Genomic DNA, 22,556 nt, shown 5'->3' with positions numbered 1-22,556 from the left:
GGGAATGATAAAGCAAATTATATGGAACAGCAATATGATGTAATAACAAATAGCTATTAAAAATGATGATTATGGACATGATATTGAGATATAAGAAAAGAGGGATATGAAATGACTTCAAGTGAAAAGATGAACCATAAATAATATGGATATATAGATTACAACTATAACAATATATTAAGTATACTGTTCAGAATCAGAATTTAGGGTGACATAAATAATTGAACTCTCATGTGATTTTCCATAATTTTTTGTGTAAAACATAGATTCTTAAAATTTAAGTTTAGTTCTTGTAATTTTGAAAGCAAAGCAGTCAATAAAATTTACCTCTTAAAAGACAAGTTTTGAAAATGCATGTTAAAACTTTAAGATGAGTTCAAAGACAGAATCATGATGCAGCAACTTGTGAAGCAAAAAATTCTTCTCGAATGAAACAAGCCTGATCTCTTGTTCTGGTCACACCCTGACCTTTTGGAAATACACATAAAAGAAACACATTCATGCCACAACCTGTCAAACGGTTCCAGATTTTCTACTTAAGTTTGACTTTTCAGATGCCATTTAGAAGAGGCTCCATCTATGATCTCACAGAAACGCTCATCTCAAGAGGAAGCCCCTTTGATTCGGGGGCATCCTTCAAGTCTTCTCTAATTCACAACTGGCCAACCTGGTTCTTTGTTGCCAGTGTACAAATAGCAGTGGGTACCACACAAGTTCCGTATTTCAGAAGTAGGTCCATATTTCTACTCACTTTCCACTCCTTTTTTCCCAATGGAAAGAGTTAGAAGGAAGGTTTATGACTTTTCAAAGGCAGAGAAGGTGGAATTCCTGAATAAATTCAAAAGGAAAAGTAAAAATTCATATGAATTTATTATTGTCTTTGTAGTCATTCTTTCAAAGCAATTCAAACCAAAGCATTAAGTGAAGGTTAAGAAACTGCCATTTTTCTTTTTAAAAAAGGAGAAGTGGGAGTAGAGAGAAACAAAAACAAAGACAGCCTCAAACACACCCCCTTTCAGTTCCCTTTAACAAGCTAGAGGAACTGCAGAATGGGCCTCACTTTAGCATCCTAAAACCACCTTCCTGCTTCTGGCGCCTCCTTAATTTATAACCTACTGTTAGAAACTTCTCCAAAGCACTTGAAGCTGGAGGTGCCTTCCAAGATGTTGTCAAGGGAATGAATGCTTCTCGACTAATTCTTTAGTCATGTTCTAACAAAAGCTCTCTCATTGGAGCTGCTACTTCTGAATAAAGAATTCGGTTCCTTCTCCCAGGTTTCTTGGCACCAGAAACGGACTTTGTTGAGCTGGCTGTGCCATCGAAGACAGTACAAGATTAAGGACTCTCTTGTAGGTTAAGCTCGGTTGTAGGATGGTTTATTTTGTCGCTCTCCCCCAGACCCCAACACACAGTCACTTATATAGCAAAAAGTTTCAACGTATTGGGAAGCAGTGCACGCACATCCTGAATCCTGATCTTCTTCTTCATCCGTATTTACAGACCGCAGCCAACTCAATTCTCTTATGTGCGGAATTTCCACTAATGGATTTCGTGCCTCTGGCCCTAGAGATAAAAGACGAAGGCTTTAAAAGCACCCAGTCCTTCTGTCTGTTCTATTTCTCCCAACTGAACAAAAGACAGACACATGCTCCTCTGAAGGCACATGCCATACTCCACGAAGGAGCCTCTCGGAGGGAGTGGTTATTTGGCACAGTTGGAAAAACGATACAAAGGAAGGGACATCGGAACTGGGTCCTGATGGATGAAGACGAACTTCTCTGCCAGTAAAGAGTAGGAGGCCAAGAGAGGCAGAGACCAGAAACACGTGCAAAAACAAACCCACATAGTCATAGATACGTGAGGCTCTCCGCAGAATTTTCAAGAACCAGAAGAGTGTAATTAAGGCATTTATAAAGCAATGTTACCTCAAATTCAACACCTCAAAGACAGATTGTTATCTTCCCACTTTCCTTAAGCAGCCAGGCTCAAAACCTGTTATCTCTTCCTTCTTCCTCATCCTTGGTTCCCACATTCAATTAGTTGCCAGTAGCTTTCTTCCCTGACCCCTGATACGGCCACAACTTGGTGCCCTGGACATTGTCATGGTGTGTTCATCTGAATCAGTCAGCCATGCCAGGCCCTCCCAGCCCTGTGAACACACAACAACTAGGTCACCCTCTTAAAGTAGACCATCTAAACTAACTAACCCGGCACTCTAGAATACTAACCTTACATGCCGTCCATCTGCACTTCCCACCGATCCTACCCACCCTCTGGCCCAGTGCCATCAGTGTCCTCACCACCCCCAGCACATGCCTATGCTCCCACGCTGACACCCCAGTCTACCTGAATGAGCCTCCTTGCCCTCTCTGCACCTGCCCACACTCCGCCCACCTGTGCTCCTCCTCTCCAAGGCCTCCCTCACACCCTGTTGCCTCCAGGAAACCTTATGTGCTCTCCCAAGCAGTTCCTGCTCCTCGGAACTCCGAGAGCCAGAAGTATCTACACAATTGCAAAAGCTTTTGTTCTATACTTTTTTTCACAATCAAACAGTAACCCTTGACTGTCCCTAACTCAATACTTGCAGTAAGTGATGACAAGAACTATCTACTGGTAGTAATGAGGAGTGAACCTGGCCTCTCCTTTTTCTCACAAGTCCAAATATCTGCGAAATACCTCTACTCCAGCTGCACCCCAAGTCCACCGACAGACCCTAGTCCAGGGCATCCTTACTCCAGTCCGAACAATCGCAGGACCCTCTGAGATGGCCGCTGCTGCCACTCCTGACTTTTATAATTCCTTGTCAATACTGCAGAAACAGTGACCTTAAAAAAATGTACAAATAAGACTACATCTTCTCCTTCTTAAAACCCATCAAGGCCTACGCATAACCCTTAAAGTAAAAGCTAAACTCTCTTGCACAGACTAAACTATGTTGGAAGATTTTTTGGGGTCTCTTTCCCATACACCCCGCCACCTCTCTGGCCACTTCCCAATAAGCCCAGCAACTCAGGGAAATGTCGCAGCTGAAGTTTAATCTTACTGGGAGCAGTCTAAGTGCCAACCTGGGCTCAGGACTCGGGCCTGCCACCCCTCTAATCCTGTCTCATGCCACTCTACCCACTGCTCATCTCCCCCAGTCATGCCGGAGTTCCTCTGCTCCTGGGCGTGCCAATCTGTTCTTGTCTCTGGGCCACAGCACTTCTGGTCCCTGGGCCTCCCCCAGCTCTGCTCACAGCCAATTTAAATGGCACTTCCCCAGAGTGGTGCTCCCTCCACCAGTCTATAGCAGTAACCCAGCCATCTCTCTGTAATTAGACTTCATTGTCTGCCTCCCCAGGTGGACTCCACAGACGCCGGGACCCTATTGGCCCGGTGCATGGCAGTGCTGCACAGACGCTCAAGAAAAGTTCAGAGAACCAACGAGCACGTTAGGAAACCTTGACCAAGAATCTATGCTCTCTACCTAACGAAAGCTGTTTCTGTAAATGTGATGGGTTGGGGTTAATAGAGTAATGAACGATCAGATGAGTCATTCAAATAAACTTTTAGAGCAGATTTTCAGAAGTATCTACTCTAAAAATAAAGCCAATCTATCCTTTCTCCATTCTTGAAATTCTGATAGGACCACACCATGCTAAGATATACAGTACTGAAAAAGTAAGTGAATATCAAAAATCATTTTAAACCATTAGTTTTAGGTTTTTTTCCTTTAGTAGCCCCACAGAGGTAGAAAAAATAAATTGAGCGATTTAGGTCTCCATATTAAGTCTCAGTTCTGACAGTCCGTGGGGGACCACTGAACCCAGACTTATAATGGCAGCCAGCACACAAGGGAGAAAATGGAGACTCGGAAGGTGTATACTTCATAAACTACTGAGATGTAAGCTAAACCTACAATCAAGCCCCTAAACAGTCAACTAATTAGAGAAGGTCCCTTCCCTGGGAACTCTACCTGATGAATTAATACACGCTCCATTTCAGTGCTTTTAGCCGATGCTCATTCTTGAACTGTTGTTTACTATGGGTAAACACAGTCTGATGAGCATTCAGGCTAAGGCAGTGCCGACATTTCTAAAGAACGTACCAAGGGCGGTGACAGCGGAGCATCTTTTCATAATCCCCTTTCCATCGACAGGAAAGAAAGGAAGCAGAGCAACTACTCTGTTCCTGCCACACTGCAGGAGGTGATACAAACGAGAATTTTACTCCCTCCCTGTCAACAACAGGGATTACCACCCTGAGGCAGGGGACAAAGCTGGTAGCTCTGCTCACACAAGGCAGTAGCTGCTAAGGAGCCCGGCAGGAAGACAAGGAAACCAACCAACCAACCAACCAACCAACCAAGGACACCTGAAGAGAAGCCCCTAATCTGCTGGGGCGAGTCTAAACTTCCTGCGCTCGCTTTAGTGTAGAGGAAAAGCTGGATGCCCAAGAGAAATTCTTCCTTTTACTTTCCAAGTGGAAGACTACACAAGAAGATGATGGGTCCTGGGGCCTCCAGTTCCACCCCTGAAGCAGAAGTGGGCTATGGCAAGGAGAGAATGGAAAACAATTCTCAATAATCTCTCTTTCTAAGGATTCTCACGGCTCATCAGAACCCCACTTCCCTTAAGCTTCTGGTGAACGTGCTCTGTGTGTCGTAAGAGCCTCATGCCAACCTCATGCCCTAAACGTGAGACTTCCTCCAGTTCAGGGACTGACTGATAGAAACAATTTAAGTGACAAAAGTCTGAAACTATTTTGAGCTCAATGATACTAAATAATTTACAATTATTTGGAGGCATAGGCAATTGGTTACTGATGAATGCTAATATGACTATAAAACTATGTTTCACAATATTTCTACTCATCTTACCATGTTAACATAAAAATCACGAGCATGGAATGGTCTTCAAAATTGTTCCTAAAGGGGCCAGCCCCATGGCTGAGTGGTTAAGTTTGTGTGCTCCACTTTGGCGGCTCAGGGTTTTGCTGGTTTGGATCCTGGACGCAGACCCAGCACTGCTCATCAAGGCATGCCGAGGCAGCGTCCCACATACCACAACCAGAAGGACCAAAGGACCTACAACTAGAATATACAACTATGTACTGCAGGGCTTTGGGGAGAAAAAGAAGAAGAAGAAGAAAAAAGATTGGCAACAGATGTTAGTTCAGGTGCCAATCTTTAAAAAAAAGAAAAAAAAAAACTTATTCCTAAGACAAGAAAATACCTAGTAGCTGAGACAATCACAAAATACCTATGAGCAAAAATATACAGTTAAGGTTCTATGTCCAGTAGCATATTAACCTTAAAAAGGAAAACAAAGGACATTTTATTGGTCTATATTCTAACAGTCTATTTTCAAAAACTAGTCCTCCTAGCTTCCATTTATGATATACGCTGCCTCTCAAAGCTTTACTGCTTGAAGACTAACTCTGTTTTATCTAACAAAATGTTTCACCAAAATCTTATTTTCCCTAAGTATTCTATTTTTCTAACATCTCTGAACAGAGGAAAAGATACTATAATTTATTCCCACAGAGAAACGGAAGCAGCAATCATTAGACTAACATTCTACGGCTAAGCCACTCTTCGGCAACAAGTACTTAGGAAGAACACGCCAGTCTCTGCTCTTCTGAGCACAGGGGACAAGGGCTCCGCCCGAACGTTGGAGAGACACACGACCTTTACCCTCTACAGAGCTGTAGCTGTCACCTTTACCTAATCCTTGGATTTCCTTCCTTCTTTGGACTCATCGTGTCCCAGAGGCAGAGAACCCATGGGAAGCACTCAAATTCAAGGTTGCAACTATAGCCTGCCACTTGTCACACCCCACGCTGCCACATCTCCACCCTTAACCTAGAATTCAAACTTACAAATTATTCATTTATATTACAGCTTCAGTACACAAATGATAGACTCGCATCGTTCCGAAGGATGATGCAGCTCCCTAAAGGACTGAGTGCATGGTACTCATAAGCCAAACGACTCCTTATTTGTCCACATTATGTTTTCTTTATGGATTATAAATAGATTGTAAGCCCCAATTTGATATCATGAGATGAAATGATTAACACTTTAAACAATGGATAAGGTGATTTGTAATCTGGATGCTCAGTCTCTATTATGCAAATGTAGGAAAACACAAACTATAAGAAGACGCAGCAAAGGACAGAGACAGAAGGGCGAGAACTTACCAAGTAACATGCACTAGAGCTGGGTTTTGCTTCTATCACATTACTATCACTCAACAATCCTCAGGATTGTTATACTCTTACTATTACAATCCTCAGGAAAGTTCCACAATAAACCCAAACATTCAACACTTCACTTTCTGTTAGATTCACTAGTCTAACAAGAATGTTATTGATTTGTTTCATCATTTGAAACCTTCCAAAAACCTCTGCAGAGTTAGAGCACCCGTCGCCTCATATAAATAAACAAACAGCTTTAAGCTGAAATGAGTAATCTATGCTAAAGTCAGAGCTCCAGTGCACAGTGCTTAGTTTCCTTAGAAGCCCAGAGAAAATACTCTTTGATCTTCTGAAACTGAACATACTTTAACATCAGTTTTGAAAAACCTGCGTAAGAACCGGGTTTAACCAAACATGACTGCATATACTAAAAGAAAGGAGGAGGAAGAGGAAGGGAAGGAGGAGGAGGAAGAGGAGAAGAAAAGAATCATTTTGAACCCCGTGACTTAAGCTCTTCAGGACAGGTTTTATCTTTTTAAGCAGTTGTTAGGGATGCCTTATAGTCGGTGGACGAAAACAAACAAGGCACAGATCCATTAAAAGATATTCAGGTCCAACGTATTTCCCATCACCGTAAGAGTACAGCAAGAGACAGGTACACAGAGTCGATTCGATTTTAAGAACACTCAGGATTCAGTCAGAGTCTCAGAACCTGGAGCCTCTAACTGAACCCCTGAGCACTAAGAAACTTCACAGGCTACAGTAGCTATTCAAAATACTATGACAATCATTCAGGAGCTGCAAATATACAGGTGACTATAAACTCAAAGCACAAGGGAAGGAAAAGGGACTTGGGGCTAATAGGATGCTCTGCACACAGCAGACAATAGTAATGGATGTTAGGGTGAGTGTCAGGTACCGAAAGAAAGGATGATGACAATTTCTATGTTATTCCGAAACCCCGACCTCCTACAGAGATCATGTTAGTTTCCTTAAGCAGTTTCATTAGCATCGCCTTAAGCAGTTTCATCAGCATCATCTATGACTCAAATTTTAGATTTAAACGGCAAAACAGGCTCATCAATAATTAGGCCTTGGAGCACATCCAGATTAACAGCATAAAATAAATGCTTGTTACAAAACAACTCTACGGGGCTGGATTTACACAGCAGAATACCCAACCAAGTCTTGTATTACTGGGCAAAGGAAATCCTTTAATGTCAATGTACAACAAAACTTTAAGTGACACAATAAAGCTGTAAGAACAGAAATAGACCTCTTCCCCAGAAAATATACAGGCAAAGCAAAATAAAGATAGCATAGAGCCACACAATTTAGACTTAGAGGGGATTTACTATTCATGTAGCCCAACCAACTCACTTCACGGATGAGGAAACTAAGGCCCAGAAACGTTGTCCAAGATGACCTGGACTGCATCCTGAGCCCAATATCTCCACTCACCTCACTGGACCTGCTTTCTCTCAGAAAACAAGGGGGAAAAATTACTATTCGTATTGTTGGCTGACTTATCAAAGGATCCAAAAATCTTGGGAATCTTTCTTTCCTTTACTCTCCAAGACTAAAAGCTAAATGAACTAAAATATGTTCCAACAGATCCCCAGAAAAACCAAAATTCTCAAAAATGAATATAGGACTGGAACCTGTACAGAGCCACTAGAATGTCACTGCAGAATCGCACAGCAATTCATCCTCAAATCCTTTTCACATACATCACTCCCCAAGAACCACACACAGCTCACAGGAGAAAGGAACCTGAGCTCCCTATCAGATCAATGGGATTGTGCCAGAATCAGAAGAGCCTCAGACACGAAGCAAAGCAAACTTTGCAATGTTCAAAATAAAGGGAAATTTCCTATAAGCCTCAGGGACTCTTTCCCGGTCTCACAGGGCTGACAAAGGAAAGATTCTGTGGGTCGTTACAGCCAGGAATTCAATTTCACCATTCTTAAAGGTCGTCAGCTATGTTGAGATGTAGTTTTCCCAACAAACCAAAGGGAAAATGTCATTTGGGGATCAGAATGAGGAAAAGATGAGAAGAGGGTGTGCCGGGAAAGCAGCATCCCACTTACTGAGCTGAAGGACGGACTCTGGAAGCTCCTGCCTGCCTGCCTTCAGGTAGCATCTGTATCCTAAGGCTGCATGACACATACCCTACACAGACTTTTGTCAGGTTATCATTAGGGTTTTGTTGCTAAAGTTGAGTTTTCTGCCTTTTTCTTTTTATATTGAAAGTCTTTCTAGTGTGGTATGATGGGTAAGATGATCAGGAGGAAAAACAAAACGCTAAACCAAAGAGAAAGCACAGGAAAAGACTAAACCAGTCAGCTAGGCTAAGAGACTTTTCTATATCAAGTAGAAAGTATGCCGGATGAGTTGCGTTAATCCCTAGTGGGACGAACTGCATTGGTTGCCCTTGCCGACCATACAGAAGCAATATGTAACACTGTTTCCAAACCAGACAACTTCAGACCACTTAAGACAGTTACTAAGACCAGACTTATCAAAGACATTAAACAAAATTAATTTTTGTAAAACTTCAGAGACTACCGAACTTTTGAAAGCCCAATCCATATACATGAGATCACAGACCTACATGCTTAAGATTCAAAAGGGAAAATAAGAAACATCAAGTTCTAGAACATACAAATTCATTTTGTTTCAATATAATTCTTTAAAAGTTCCGTTCAACAAAACAGATACATTATAAAAGCCCAATATCATTGGTATCAAAAATCACTAAACAGTTTGTTTCTAAGTGGTTATACAGATTTGTCAAATTACTTTGTAGTCTTGAGATAGATAATTTTAAAAGACCTCCCCCAAGAACATTCTACCACTTCAGTAGCCAAATAAACTTACAGCAACTAATCAGTCACTGAAAAAACACATACTGACTGATTCACGTTTATCTGTAAAACGCCAACAATAGACGCCCTGCCTACTGCACAAGATGGTTGAAAGTGAAAATCAAAATGAGACAGTATATGAAAGTACTTGACACGCGCTTAAACCATAACATACTGCAAGCAGTAGAGCGAAAGCATAAATACGAGTAATGCTGTAACTTGGGATGGTACACGAGGAGAAGACTAGACATCACGAATCTGGAGCCTAATCTTAGTTCAACCATTAAGTACTGGTAACCTCATGGTGATACGAGACACTAATGCCCACTGAGCCCCATTGTCTTATTTGGAAAGTAACACAATTGGACTAGAGGAGATCTGAAGTCCCTTTGGCTCTGCTACTTTGATTAGTAATATTTCACACCCAAATTACTGCTATTATAAACAAGTAAACTTCACATTACTAAATATTTTCATTACGTGCCACCATGTCCCAGTTGGATACCCTACTTTCCCCAATTCAGCAGATACAGCAGTGAATATACCACCTTTATAGACCTACGCACAGACTTCTGAGATGTTCAAAGCACTACTACACAGTTCTTCAAAGGGTGAGTCAAAGATGAAACGGGATGAGGACACATTCTATCCCACACTGGTCAGACTAGTGAGCTGAAGCCGAGATTAAGCCATCCACCAACAACTCACAGCTAATAAAAGCTGGAAGCAGACAGCAGGCCAGGGGTCTTCTCCTTTAGGGACAAGTGAGCATCTGAAATGGAAACTGCACAGAGCCAATCCTCTAACGTCACATCTGCTGTGGTGGAAAGGAAGGCTGTTACTCATTCAACCCATTTGCTAAACCCCTAGGCACTGTTCTTTCTGGGTGCCAGGGACACGGTAACGAACAAAACAAAAATCCCTGGCCTCACAGAGCTTACACCGTGGTCAGGGAAGACTAACGCAGTAAATGAGGAAAATATAGGGAATATTATAGTGATAAGTGCTATGGAAAAAAATGAAGCACAGAATGGGGACAGAGAGCATGTGTTTGGCGATTTGCAATTTTCTTTTAAGCCTGCTGGATGCCATTTAAAGAACTGTGACAATGATGCATCTAAAGGAGTATTCCTAAGCATTTCCCCAAACGGGGAATACTTTGGACACAGGGAAGACTTCGGCCTGCTGATCCCAATTTGATATTGGTTGCTCAAACCTCTGAACTGCCAGGTATGAGCCACCTGTCATATTGTCAATCTAAATTCCATACTAACAAAGACTTCCCCAATCCCACTTTTAAATCCACAAAGAAAGAACGCAAATGGATCTACAACAGAGAGCCAGAAGAAGTTCCAAGGGCACTTGAACCGCTTCTGAGTTAGCACAAATGTCTCCTAATGAAAATGTAGTTTGTGTGCCTGGGTTCTGCTAGGACAAAGCACTAAGAATACAGTACATGTCATTTTGCTTTTTCTGACCTGTCAATTCTAGTGACATTCTCTACTATTAGTCTATATTTAACCAGCTTACTGGGCAGTTTCTCCAGCTTTTAGCATTTTTTTCCCCTCTTATTAAAAGAGCAACCCTGTTTGCAAGAAAGTTGCTATAAGAAAGACCCCTGCAAGAGCTGCTACACTTGGTTAAGCACTGTCTTATCAACATTTAACATGGTTAGTTGAGCTGGCAAATGAGGTTAAGCTCTGTTTTACTTTAGTTTTAAAATCCCCTCTGAGTCGCTAAAATCTCATGGTCCTCAAGTGGGAACCGCATCCTGAGAATTACAGTAAGTCTTTCAAAATTCGCTACAGCTTACTTTAACGTATGTCTATAACACACAATCCTCCTTTTAAACCCAGTTCCTACACGGGAGTGGAAAAGTCACGTGTGACAAGAAGAACGTCGGCCTTGGGGGTCAGATCGCCTATCCTAAGAAGATCCAATAGGGTTTTCCCTCTGCCCACACCGGGAAGGTGTTTGTCTGCCTGGCCCGCGGAAGAGGCGCTCCCGGCCCGGTTCGCGGCGCCGGGCCCGGCCCACTGCGCGGCGATTCGGAGGCGAGCGGCCGGCAAACTTCAGCCGGGATCGGCGGGCTGGGCCCGGGTGAGGGGGCGGCCCTTCCCGGGCGCGGCCCCGCCCTGCTCGCGGGTGCGGGTCCCCGGCCGGCCCAGGACGGCATCTGGGGGCCTCTGGGGCTCGGAGGCCCGGGCGAGCGCCGGGCCACGGTGGCAACCAGAGGAGAGAGGGCGGGGACATTGCGGCCCAGGTCTGGGGTCAACTCCAGGGGGCGGGGGTCCCCTGGGTTGCACGGGCCTGGCCCGGGGTGGCCGAAACCACAGGGGCTGTCCTGGGGGCCGGCGAGCGGGGCCAGGCCGGGGTGTCTGTGGGGAGGGCCACCGCGCTGAGCGGCGACCAGGGACCCCGGCGGCTGGGGGGTGGGGACCAGGGGCTCCAGGGACACGCCCGGCCCGCCCCGCCCCCGGGCTCCGGGCAGCGCGGCCCCGCCCAGCCCGCCGCGGCCCCCTCCTCACCTGATGTACGGGCTGGCCGCCGCCAGGATGTTTTTCTGCACTGGGATCTCCTCCCCGTCGAGGACCAGGTGCGCGTCGCAGAAGCGGGACTCCTCGCGGAAAGAGCTGAGCGCTCGCAGCAGGCGCGCGGCATGCTGAGGGTCGGACACGGCGCTGCCCTCGGCCATAGCGGCGCCTGCTCGTCAGCCGGACGCTCCGGTTCCCGACGCCGCCCTGCCGGACCCCTCGAGCCGCCCGCGTCCGAGGCGCGCCCCGTCTGCACAGCTCGCGCGCGCGCGCGCCCGCCCGGCCCGGCTCTCAGCGTTCCGAACACCAGCGGGAGCCCCCGGAACGCGCCTGCGCCATCCGCGGCGCGCGGGGCCGGCACCTTTAAGGAGCAGCGGTGGTGCGTCATTTCTCCGCGACGCCCTCGCTCCCTCCCCTCGCCCGCCGTCGCCGGAGGCGGCCAATCAGACGCCTCGTTCCTCTGCCAACCGGGCGGTCCCCGCCCAAGTACAGCGGGCCGACGACCACAGCTGGGAGTGATCGCTGCAGCGGTGGAGGGGTGTGTGGGGAGGCTAGGACTCAGTGGTTAAGCCCGTGGCCTCTAGAGCCCCGAGTCTCGGCTCTTCCGTTCACTAGCTGTGTGACCATGGGTAAGGTGCCCATCCTCAGTTTCTCCATCTGCGGAGTGAAGATGATGACTTCTTAGTGTTGTTGTGGACTCCTGTGAGATAGCGAGTGTATAAGCAAGGGCTCAGTGGGTGGAGCTTTCGTTATTTATGAGAGAAAAGGCGCTTCTTAGGTAAGAGCGCAGAGACCCGAGAAAACAAGACCTGGAAAGAGCGTTTTGGTTGCGGGCTGGGGAGGAGATGTCGCAGATAAAGCTAGAGAAGTAAACGGCACGCCTTACGTTTTGCAGGGCCTTCTTGTCTGTGGTAAGGAGGTTGGTCTGGATGCTGTGCGTGGTAGGAACCTTGAAAGGGTTTTAAGCAGGGGGTTTTATAAAGATCAGTAAGTTGCTGCGTGGAGAAGGAGGCGGGCGTAGGGGATGCTAAAGGCAGAAAGATGCTTAGATATTGCAGTACTTGAGGGAAGGGAATGGTGGCCTGGATGGAAGGGTGATGATGGAGGTGGGCAAAAGTGGATGGCTTTAAAAGAATAGACAAAATTGTGAGGGAAGGGAATACAGGATAATGTTACGGGTTGAGTAACTAACCCTATGGATGTTGGTACCTTTCAGAGAGAGAGAGAGAAGCGGAAAGTAGAAAGGCCAAATGCTCAGATGCGACCATGCTCCCAACCCAGTGAAGATCAAGGTCGTGACAGGAAGCTATTCCACCTCACCTTGGCCTGCAGGGCAAGCCCCATGCTGTCTGGGGTTTCCCAGGAGGTTGCTAAGGGCAAATGGGAATGTGGAATGTAGCCACCATTTTGTACAAACATTAGATGCTCAATAAACTTCTAAAGAGTTAGCAATTTTATGAGGACCAAGGACCAGAAGAACGTGGTCAGCATTCCAGATAAGGCAGGATGGGGTTTTCGTGGGCTTGGTTCTTTTGCTTCAGCCAACTCAAAGGCTCGAGTAAAGTCTTGGATCTTTACCCTGAACCAGCCAAGGCTTTGGAGTCACTGGCAGGAATCAAGAGTATGTAACTCTGGCAGAGCCACTAGCAGAAGAATAGATGGGGAGAAGCATGTTACTAATGGAAGGTCCAGACATTCCAGTTCCTTCTTCAAACGCAGCTCACTATTTATGGGTGAAATGGGAAAAAGGTTTAGGATTGGCTTCAAAACAAAACGAAGGGATAGAGGGAAGCGGGTGGGGATATAGATGCATCAAAAGTGGCTCTGGGTTACTAACTGTCGAAGCCGGGTTGTGCGCACATGGAGATTCGCTGTGCTAGTCTCTATATTTTTGTGTATGGTGTAAAATGTCATAGTAAGTGAAAAACAAACAAGCAGCTCGAGCTTATCTTCTCCACCATACCTGCCGAGTATCCCTGGGAGCGGTTGACACGCCTTTCTCCAAGTTGTTGCTGTACTTTGAACATTGCTCTGGCAGGAAACTTATTATAATGGGTTTATTTATCCATGTCACCTGCCAGCTTGTATATTTTAGTGTGTCTCAATTTCCAGGGGCCAAGCACAGTGCCTGGCCCTAGTAATGCTCAGTGAATGTTGGATGGAGGGATTAAAAAAAATACCAGGCACTTACTAAACGTTTTCTGAATTGTATTCTCTGTTTTTAGTTTGTGTTTGTCTTCTTTCTTAACTGGGTTGTTGTTGGGGTCAAAAATGATGTATACGATAAAGAGAGTTCTCTACACAAATATTTGATAAATTCTTGTTGATTAATTGCTTGGAACACTGGTCTTTTCTTCAAGTGTCAGAGGTTCCAAAACAAAACAGAGCTCAAATAACAGAATCACCCTCAGGTAACCAGTTATCCCAGAATGGGAGGGTTATCCTAGGTGAAGTAACTGGAGGTGAGTGGGGATTAGGCAGGCAGGCTCTTCCTGGTAGAAGTGAGCTGTCTCTGGTGTTTTGACAGAAGGAAGGAATGGGAGGACCTGGGTAGAGGGTTGTAGACAGACTAGCATCGCTCTCTGGCTTGAGAGGGGCCCCTATGCACCAGGCAGCTAGTCAGCAGAAGACCTTGTATATGATTTCAATCCCCCCACCCCAATGTTTGCAATATTCCCCCCAGCCTACCTGCCTGAATGACTCATATCCATCCTTCAAAACCCGGCTCAAACGCAACCTTCAGGGAACCTCCACCCAGCGTCTCTGGGCAGGGTCCCTGTGCTATGCCGTGTGCTTGATTTCTGTACCTCATTTACCTCACTGCGCTGTAATTGACTGGTTTATGAGTTGGTTTGCGAGCTCCTTCAGAGTAGGAGCTGTCCTGTGTTCATTCCTGTTCTGAGGGACTTGCGCGGTGACTGGTACTTAGTTGGTGCTTCTGAATGCTTTTACATAATCAGTGGCAGCAAGTTGGGTAAATGAGCACAGTAGGCAGGGTGTAACACAATAGGGGCAGGTGGGATTACTGGGAGTGGGAGAACCTGTACCTTGTCTCAAGCGGGAAGCTGCCCCTTGGCTTCAGCTGATTGCTCTGTGGGCTGAGGGCCTGGTGGTGCCAAATCCAATGAATTTTCAAGAGATCTGAAAATTCACATTCACATGTTGAGTGTCCCAGTTTTTCAACATTAGCCACTAATTCCATTGGGGAAAAAAAGATGCGGCATGTGTCTGCAGACAGGATCTGGCTTTAACTCATCTCCAGAAATAATGGGAAAACCATCTTGCTTTACTGAGAAGGGAGTTAACGATAAAAGGATGCTAGGTTTTCAATAAAAACGGTTGAGCTGAATTCAGGTGCCCCAAGAAAACTCCCCCTGGTGCTGTAGGGAAGGCAGAGGGCCCCGGTGCGGGAGGAAGGATTTGTGGGGCAGAACCTAGCCTCCCATTTGCTGCAGGAGCCACTCCTGGTTGGGCTGTGGACTGTTTTGCAGCCTTTCTTGACGTTGCTCAAACTGAACCGCCCTTGGTATTGTTTACAGCCATGAGAATGGAGTAGTTATTGTTTCCCCACATTCTGTAGATATCAGACATCAGCTGTTGTGAAACAAGTGATCTAAGAGATCTGATGGTGTTCCAGCAGTTTCCATCTCTGGCAACTGTAACTGACCCCTTCTGATTGAGAGGCTGAACAACCCGCAGAGAGATTTTTTTTTTTGTCTGAAGATTAAAAAGGTTGTTTACAAGATTAACAGTAGTCATTCATTCAACAAATATTTGTTAAGCACCTGTCCTGTGATACATGTTGCAGACAAATGACGGTGGAGGTAGATGGGCTATCGCTGTAGAGGCTTTTTACTCTCTCTGTGCCTTTCTGATCATGTGTCATTTTTGCAACCAGAAGAAACAAGAAAGCAATTTCCATTTGCAGAAAGAGAAAAAACAGCTTTGCTTTGAAAAATGAGCCCTCAAAGAGAAGAACCAACTTGGGGTTTGGGGGTTTATTTCTTAGTAAATGTTAGAAAGACGAATAACAGTCCAGTAAAAATTAATACACAAAAAATAATAGTTTGAAAGCTCTTTAGAAAACATCACATCTAACGGATTCATCTTATTGAAGAGAAAACCGAAGTAAGATGAGTGAAGGACTCAGTCAAGGTCACACATGTGACCTAGTTGGGGCAGAACAGGTGGGCCCAGGGCTTCTGCCTTCCAGCCCTGTAAGCTTTTCCATTACACCAAGTTGACTCTTCGTAAACGTTAATTTGGTTGAGACAGTCTCTTCTGATTCATTTTAAGGCGGTCTTCATATATTTATTGGGTAAATCTGTTATTGGCCAAATCTATATATAGCTCCTTTCTTTCCGAAAATTCTAAGCTCTTCCAAATTGCTGAGTCAGAGAACATCTCGGTATTTATAACTCTTGAGAGTTGATTCTCTATATTTACACAATATTTGGAGAAATATCTCAGAAACCAGTGAACTAATTGCGTAGTAATGGAGGTAGTGACTGTTTCTGTCCAAATGCACAGTGTGCTCCCCAGCACCCAGCACGGCGCCTCACACACAATAAATATTTGCTGAATGAACACATGGTAATAGGTAGGGAGGACTGAGACTTTTTTCTATCCATGAGGGATTCAGATATTGTTTTCCATAATTTCCCTTTGGACTCCAAGCTGGTATATCCAAGAACCTGCTTGACCCCTCCAATTGAATATCTAACAGAGGTCTGCAACTTAACATGTCAGAAAACAAGCTCCTAATTTTACCCCTTAAACCTCATCATTCCCCAAGTAAATGGCAGCATTGTTCATTTACCCAAGGACAGAAACTTGGGGACGTTCTTGATCTCTGTCTCTCATGTCCTTCATCGATTCACTAGCAGACCCTGCAGCTCTTCCTGCAGACTGTCTCCTGAATCCGGCCTTGTCTTACAGCCTCCACCAGTACCACCCTGGTCCAGCCACCATCAACTCCCCCTGGACTCCTGCAGTAGCCTCCCAGCTTGCCGCCTGTAGTTCTTTCTCCCCGTAAGTTAGTCAGTCAACTTGCTCCCCGGTGCAAAACCCTCCAATGGCTTCCCATCCATGGCCGACAAAGCCCTGTGTGCTCTAACCTTGTACTTCCTCTGTGACCTCCTTTCCTACCACTCTCTTCCTTGGTGTGCACTAAGCAATCATGGCTTCTTGCTCTTCCTTGAACAGGCCTCGCCTGTGCCTACCTCAGGGCCCTTGCGCTGATTTCTCAGTTTGGAATTCTCTTTCCTCATAGTCTCTTACCTTGCTCTTTCCTTCTACTTAGATCAGAGCTCAAATATCCACTCCTCAGGAAGGCCTTCACTTACCCTTTTGTATAATGCCTTCCTTTAGCCTGCTTCGTTTTTCTTCCCCGCATTTAATCACTACCTAAAATATGTGTTTATTTGTGTATCGTGTATCTCCTCTGACTGTAATATAGGTTTCATGAGGCCTGGCAGGAACTTCCTATTTTATTTATTACTGTATCCCCAGCCTGTAAAACAATACATGGAATATAGTATGTACTCAGTAAATACATACTTACTGAAGGAAAGAAAGAAAGAGAGGAAAGGAGGGAAGGAGGAAGGAAAAAAGAAAAGAAAATTTTCCTAGACCCTTTCATCCCTTGCTGCCTAATCTGACGTTGCCAACTTGGAAGAAGACGAATTATTTAGAGTGATTCAAAGGACATGAAATGAAACTTGCAAACCTTAGAAGGTCACCATGTAACAGCTCTGGACATAGGTTGCCCCAATAACTTCTTTCAAACCAAGTCCAGTCAAGAACCTTTATTTTCCCCTTTCAAGGTTCACCACTCTGCATTTTGTACGCTTTAAATCTAGTCTGGATATTGTATGTTGTTTATATGCCCAAAAGCATGTAAAGGTACTCAGTTTTTTGTCCTCCTGCCAGAATTCTAGCCAATACCCTGCTGGGTATACAATGAGCTGGTTTATTCTGCAGAATTTACATAGTGTGAATAACTTGCCTGCTCCTCAGACCTGTTTAAATGTCTGTGGAATTGTATGAATTCTTTTAATTCATTGGATTTCCTCACTACCTCCCCCCTGCTCTCTTTCTCCTGTCCTTGGAGACTCCAATAAGTTACTCCACTTCTTCAGTTTCTCCCTCTGTGAGATTAGGATAATCAAAGTAACTTCACAGAGGATCAAATGCGATGATCCCGGTGGAGCACTGACAACAGGGTCTGGCACATAGTCGGTGCTCAATAAATGCTAAGTGTTTGTTGTGGTTATTGTCACCATAGTTATCATCCTTGTCTTAATGGCATCTTTGCCCAGCTCGGGAATGATTAGCTTCTAGCTGACTTTCAAGTCAGAATCCAGTCTCTTCACCTCTGCGATTAGGGCGTCACCAGCTGCATCTTCTCCAGATCTGGGTTGACAATCTCACTTCTCATTTCTCCCACTACTGGTAGGCTTTAGGTGAACATAGTCTATTTTCTAACTCCATCTGACGTTTTCATTTTCTACTCCAGCTCTTTAAACATCCCCTTCTACTCCTTTTGCAGGCATGAAGCCTTCTATTTATTTATTTGTTTATTTTTTAAATCTTTTTTTTTTTTTTTAAGATTGGCACCTGAGCTAACAACTGTGGCCAATCTTTTTTTTTTCCCTGCTTTATCTCCCCAAATTCCCCCTGGTACACAGTTGTATATCTTAGTTGCTGGTCCTTCTAGTTGTGGCATATTGGACACCACCTCAATATGGCCTGACGAGCTGTGCCATGTCCGCGCCCAGGATCCGAACCCTGGGCCGCCGCAGCTGAGCGTGCAAATTTAACCACTCGGCCACGGGGCCAGCCCCCTCAGTTTATTTTTTAACATTTAAATTCATTCTTATATTTCCTAAAATATGTCACACTTCTTCTTTAACCAGCAAATTTTGAAACTAATTCATACTTTAATATATTTATCTTTTAAAAACATCTTCATTGAGGTATACAGTAAACATTTGTGCACTAATCTTCAGTGTACGGCTCAGTGAATTGTTCCATATGGGTACACCTATGAAATCACCAGCCGGATGAAGAGAAAGAACATTTCCAGTAACCCAGAAGGCTCCCTCAGGCCCTCTTCCAGTCAATACCTCCCAGAGGAAACCACTCTTCTGACTTCTATCACTGTTGATTGGCTGTTCCTGTTCTTGAACCTTTGTGTCTGCCTTCTTTCACTCGATACAATGTCTTTGAAATTCTTCCATTTTGTTGCTTGTAGCAATAGTTGGTTTTTTATTACTGTGGCTATACCATTGTGTGAATGTGCCATAATTTATTTATCCATTTTTCCTGTTGCTGGATATTTGGACGGTTTCCAGTTTGGGGCTATCATTATAAAGCTGTTATGAACACTCTTAAACAAGTCTTTGGGTGGATATATGCACTTTTTTCCCTTGTTGATGTGCCCAAGAGTTCGATTGCTTGGTCCTAGGGTGGGCAAATGTTCGGCTTTAGCAGGTACTGCCAAACAGTTTTCTGAAGTGGTTGTACCAAATTATCCATTCCTAATGGTTGTGTGCGAGAGTTCCTGTTACTCCACATCCTGCAGTAATTGCTGTGTCAGTCTTTTAGTTATATCCATTCTGGTGGGGGTATCTCATTGTTTTAGTTTGTATTTCCCTAATGAATAATGATTTTGAGCACCTTTTCATATGCTTTTTGATCACTTAGATATCTTTTTTTCCTAAAAATGAGATTTTCAAATTGATTTTTAGAAGTTCTTTATTACATATATGGGGAACACAAATTTCTTCTCCCAATCTGTAGCTTTCCTTTTCATTCTCTAAATGGTGTCCCTGATGAATAGACATTCTTAATTTTAACAAAGTTCAATTTATCAATCTTCTGTTTTATGGCTAGTGCTTTTCGTGTTCTGTTTAAAAATCTTTACAGTCATGATGATATTTTCTGAAAACGTTTTGTTTTTCTTTCACATTTAGGTCTATGATCCTCCTCAAATGTATGCATTTTTCTTAAATCCAGCTCAAAATTCAATTTTTCAGAGACTCATTGATGCATGCTTTTAATCACTCATTCATTTAACAGAATTTCTAAGCACCTGCCATATGCCAGGCACTTGTGGGAGAAGAAACACAATTACAGTCAACATTTAAGGAACTTACAGGCTAGTAGGGGAGAGGGTGAGACTTGCACATAAATGATATCTGGAAAGTAGTAATTTACTTGGAAAATGTGATATGGTCTAATTATTCAAATATGCCACCCAGTGAAACCACCTCTTGGAACATAGGCGTTTAGATCACATTCCTTACATGGCAGGGATTCTGCTTTCTCGTCCTTCATTGTCCCCCATTTCCTCCAGGTAAAAGCCCAAGTGCCTGTGCCTGGCACATGAGGGGTCCCACCATCTGGCCCGCTCCCCCTCCCCACCCCTGTCTCCTAGAGCTGTGCCATCCTCCATCCCAAACCCTCTGCACAGACCCCCTGAACTCCTGGACAGGATGAGCTATTCATCCTGCCAGCTCTTTATATCTGCTTTTCCCTCCTGCCTAGACGCCTTCTCTCACGACGTTGATGCCTGAAAAACTGCTCGCTGCTCCAGGGTTACCTCTGTGAAGCCCTCCTGGCTTCTTTCTGTCTCATTGTTTGTGCCTTGAAATCTACCTCTGGAGCCAGATTGCTAGGTTCAAACCCTGCTTCTGTCACTTTCCGGTTCTGGGACTCTGGGTATGTCACTTAAACTGCCTGAGCCTCAGTTTCCTCCCTGGGAATAACTGTGGTTCCCTCTATCTACTGTTTGTGCAGAATAAGTGAGATGTCCCAGGTACGATTGATCATCGCAGTTTCAGGCACATAATAAGTGCTTGGTAAATGTTTGCTTAAAAAAAATCATACCCATCACACTAACGACATTTCTCTGTTAACATATTAGTCTTTTCAGACTAGGAGTTTCTTGAATTCAGAGATCATTTCCCTAATTTTTCTCCAATCGCCGCTTCTAGTACCTGTTTGTGGAGTTCTTACTTGGTGCAATTTCCTGTGCAGGGGGCTTCCATTACCCCAAGGAATCTTTACAAGATAAGTATTAGGATCTCCATGCTATGGTTTAAAGAACTGAGGCTCAGAGAGGTGAAAGCCTGGCCCCCATCCCTCAGCTGATTCATGGAGGAGCCAGGATTTTGGCTCCCTGCTTCATTGCAAAGTTTGTGAACTCTGCCTCTCGATGCAGCCTCGGCACCCACACGGCGGGCTTGGCAGATAGTTGATGAGTGCAATTGAATCTAATAACCCCAGAACCTACCCAAGCTTGTCAGAAAGGAACATGGGCTTATCTGCACTGCTAAAGTTCGGAGCTGGACGCTCAAAGGCCAACCGATCAGAGACCGAGACCCTTCTGGCAAAACCAACAGCATCCAGAGCAGGTGACTGTGTTTTCAACTTTTCCCTCTTGGGAAATGGCCGTTTCAACATTGATAATTCATACTTTGCAACATCGATAATTTGTACTTTGCAATTTCAAGGTGTGCTCTTTAATTGACACAATGCTGCCTTTCCAGAGGAACAGGTTGTCACTTTTCACAAAATTTATCCTATTTGATGAAACTTTTTGTTTGATGTCTAATTAACTGTCATTGTTTCTATTGCTATATTACAGTCCCACGCTTTTAAAATGCTGTGAGGGAAAATCCTTTTCAGGCAGATTCTGGAAGCTTGGCCTCTCCAGCTCAATTGTCAATGTCTTAAGAGCAGGGACCACAGCATATTCGCCTGTGTCTCCCATGGCACCTGACTTGTTTAGGCAGGAATTCAGTAAGTATTTGTCAAATGCATTCTCTGTGTACTTGTTTCATGCTGGGCACATGGCTAGGCCTTAGGAGGGGGAAAGGAGGAAGCAGATTTAGATCTTGCCCTCCAGGAGCTTCTAGGCTAACGCAGGAGATAAAACTTAAATATAAACAGCAAACATCTGAGATGGGAAATGGTGCTTGTGCGGGGGATTGTAGCAGAGAGGTACGTGGGCATACCCCCTTCCCAAAGCATCAGTTGGACTTAAAGATTGCTGGGAAATTCTTTGGTATTAAAACAAGCATGGGCATAATATGGAGTACACTGTAACATGTGCATGCATTTCAAGGTAAAACACGGATTTCAAGGTGCTGTGTTTGGTAGACCTGTCCCCCTACCTTCCTTTTAGGCTCGGTATCTCGTCTCTCCTCTGCCTTTAGGAGTGTTTTGGTGGGTAATGATGATGAACATTGCTGTTGGCATCAAATAGAATTAGGTTTTCAACCAGGCTCTGCTCCTTCACTTTCTAGCTGTGTGATTTTAAGCAAGTGCCCTGAGCTCTCTGGACCTCAATTTGTTCAAGATTTTTATGAGGATTAGTGTTTTATATAAAGCTTTTGTCACATACTTGGTAACTTTTATGCATGGTGTAAGGAAATGAATGTTTATGGGATGGATAGATAGATGGATGGATAAGTGGATGGATAGATGGATAACTGGATGGATGGATAAATGGATGGATGAATGGATGGATGGATAGATAAATGGATGGGTAGATAAGTGGATGCATGGAAGGATAGAGCAGAGAACAGGCCAGTCTGTTGTGCATAGCAAAAAAGGCACGTAGTTCCTTTGTCATTAATACTTTGCAATTCTACAGCACTTTGTATCATTGAAGCACTTTCGTATTCAAACAAAAATAAAAAAAAATAGAGCCATTCAAATTCTACCTATGAAAAAAATTGAGCCTTCAAGAAATGGCCAGAGTCTTGCAAAAATTGATTGGTCAGCTTGAGATTTGAACACTGCCTTGTTTAGCATCCTTAACATGATAGCCTGGGGACTTTTAGGAGGGTAGGATGGGGAGAAGGGAGCTTGCCTTTTAAACTACTGCCTTTCCTTTCTGAGCTGTGTACAGCCTGTGAATTTGAGCTATACGTCATGAGTCACAGAATCACAGAATCCTCGCAGCTGG

General features: G+C 44.4%; 1 protein-coding gene across 2 annotated transcripts in view; it reads right to left on the bottom strand.

Annotated features, from left to right (window-relative positions):
• GAN (gigaxonin) overlaps nucleotides 1–11,918 on the bottom strand; it is a 50,095-nt gene extending 38,177 nt beyond the window's left edge. Inside the window, exon 1 of one of the 2 annotated variants that reach the window (XM_014844157.3) lies at nucleotides 11,573–11,918. In XM_014844157.3, coding sequence (XP_014699643.3) covers nucleotides 11,573–11,739 — 167 coding nt within the window. In that variant the 5' untranslated portion in view covers nucleotides 11,740–11,918. The remainder of the gene's footprint in view (nucleotides 1–11,572) is intronic. The other variant, XM_070500722.1, reaches the window with a different exon arrangement.
• Between the last annotated feature and the right edge of the window lie 10,638 nt (nucleotides 11,919–22,556).

Source organism: Equus asinus, chromosome 28, assembly GCF_041296235.1.
Source record: "Equus asinus isolate D_3611 breed Donkey chromosome 28, EquAss-T2T_v2, whole genome shotgun sequence".
NCBI lineage: Eukaryota > Metazoa > Chordata > Mammalia > Perissodactyla > Equidae > Equus > Equus asinus.
The sequence above is the reverse complement of the archived record's forward strand: the minus strand, read 5'-3'. Positions and strand labels throughout refer to the sequence as shown.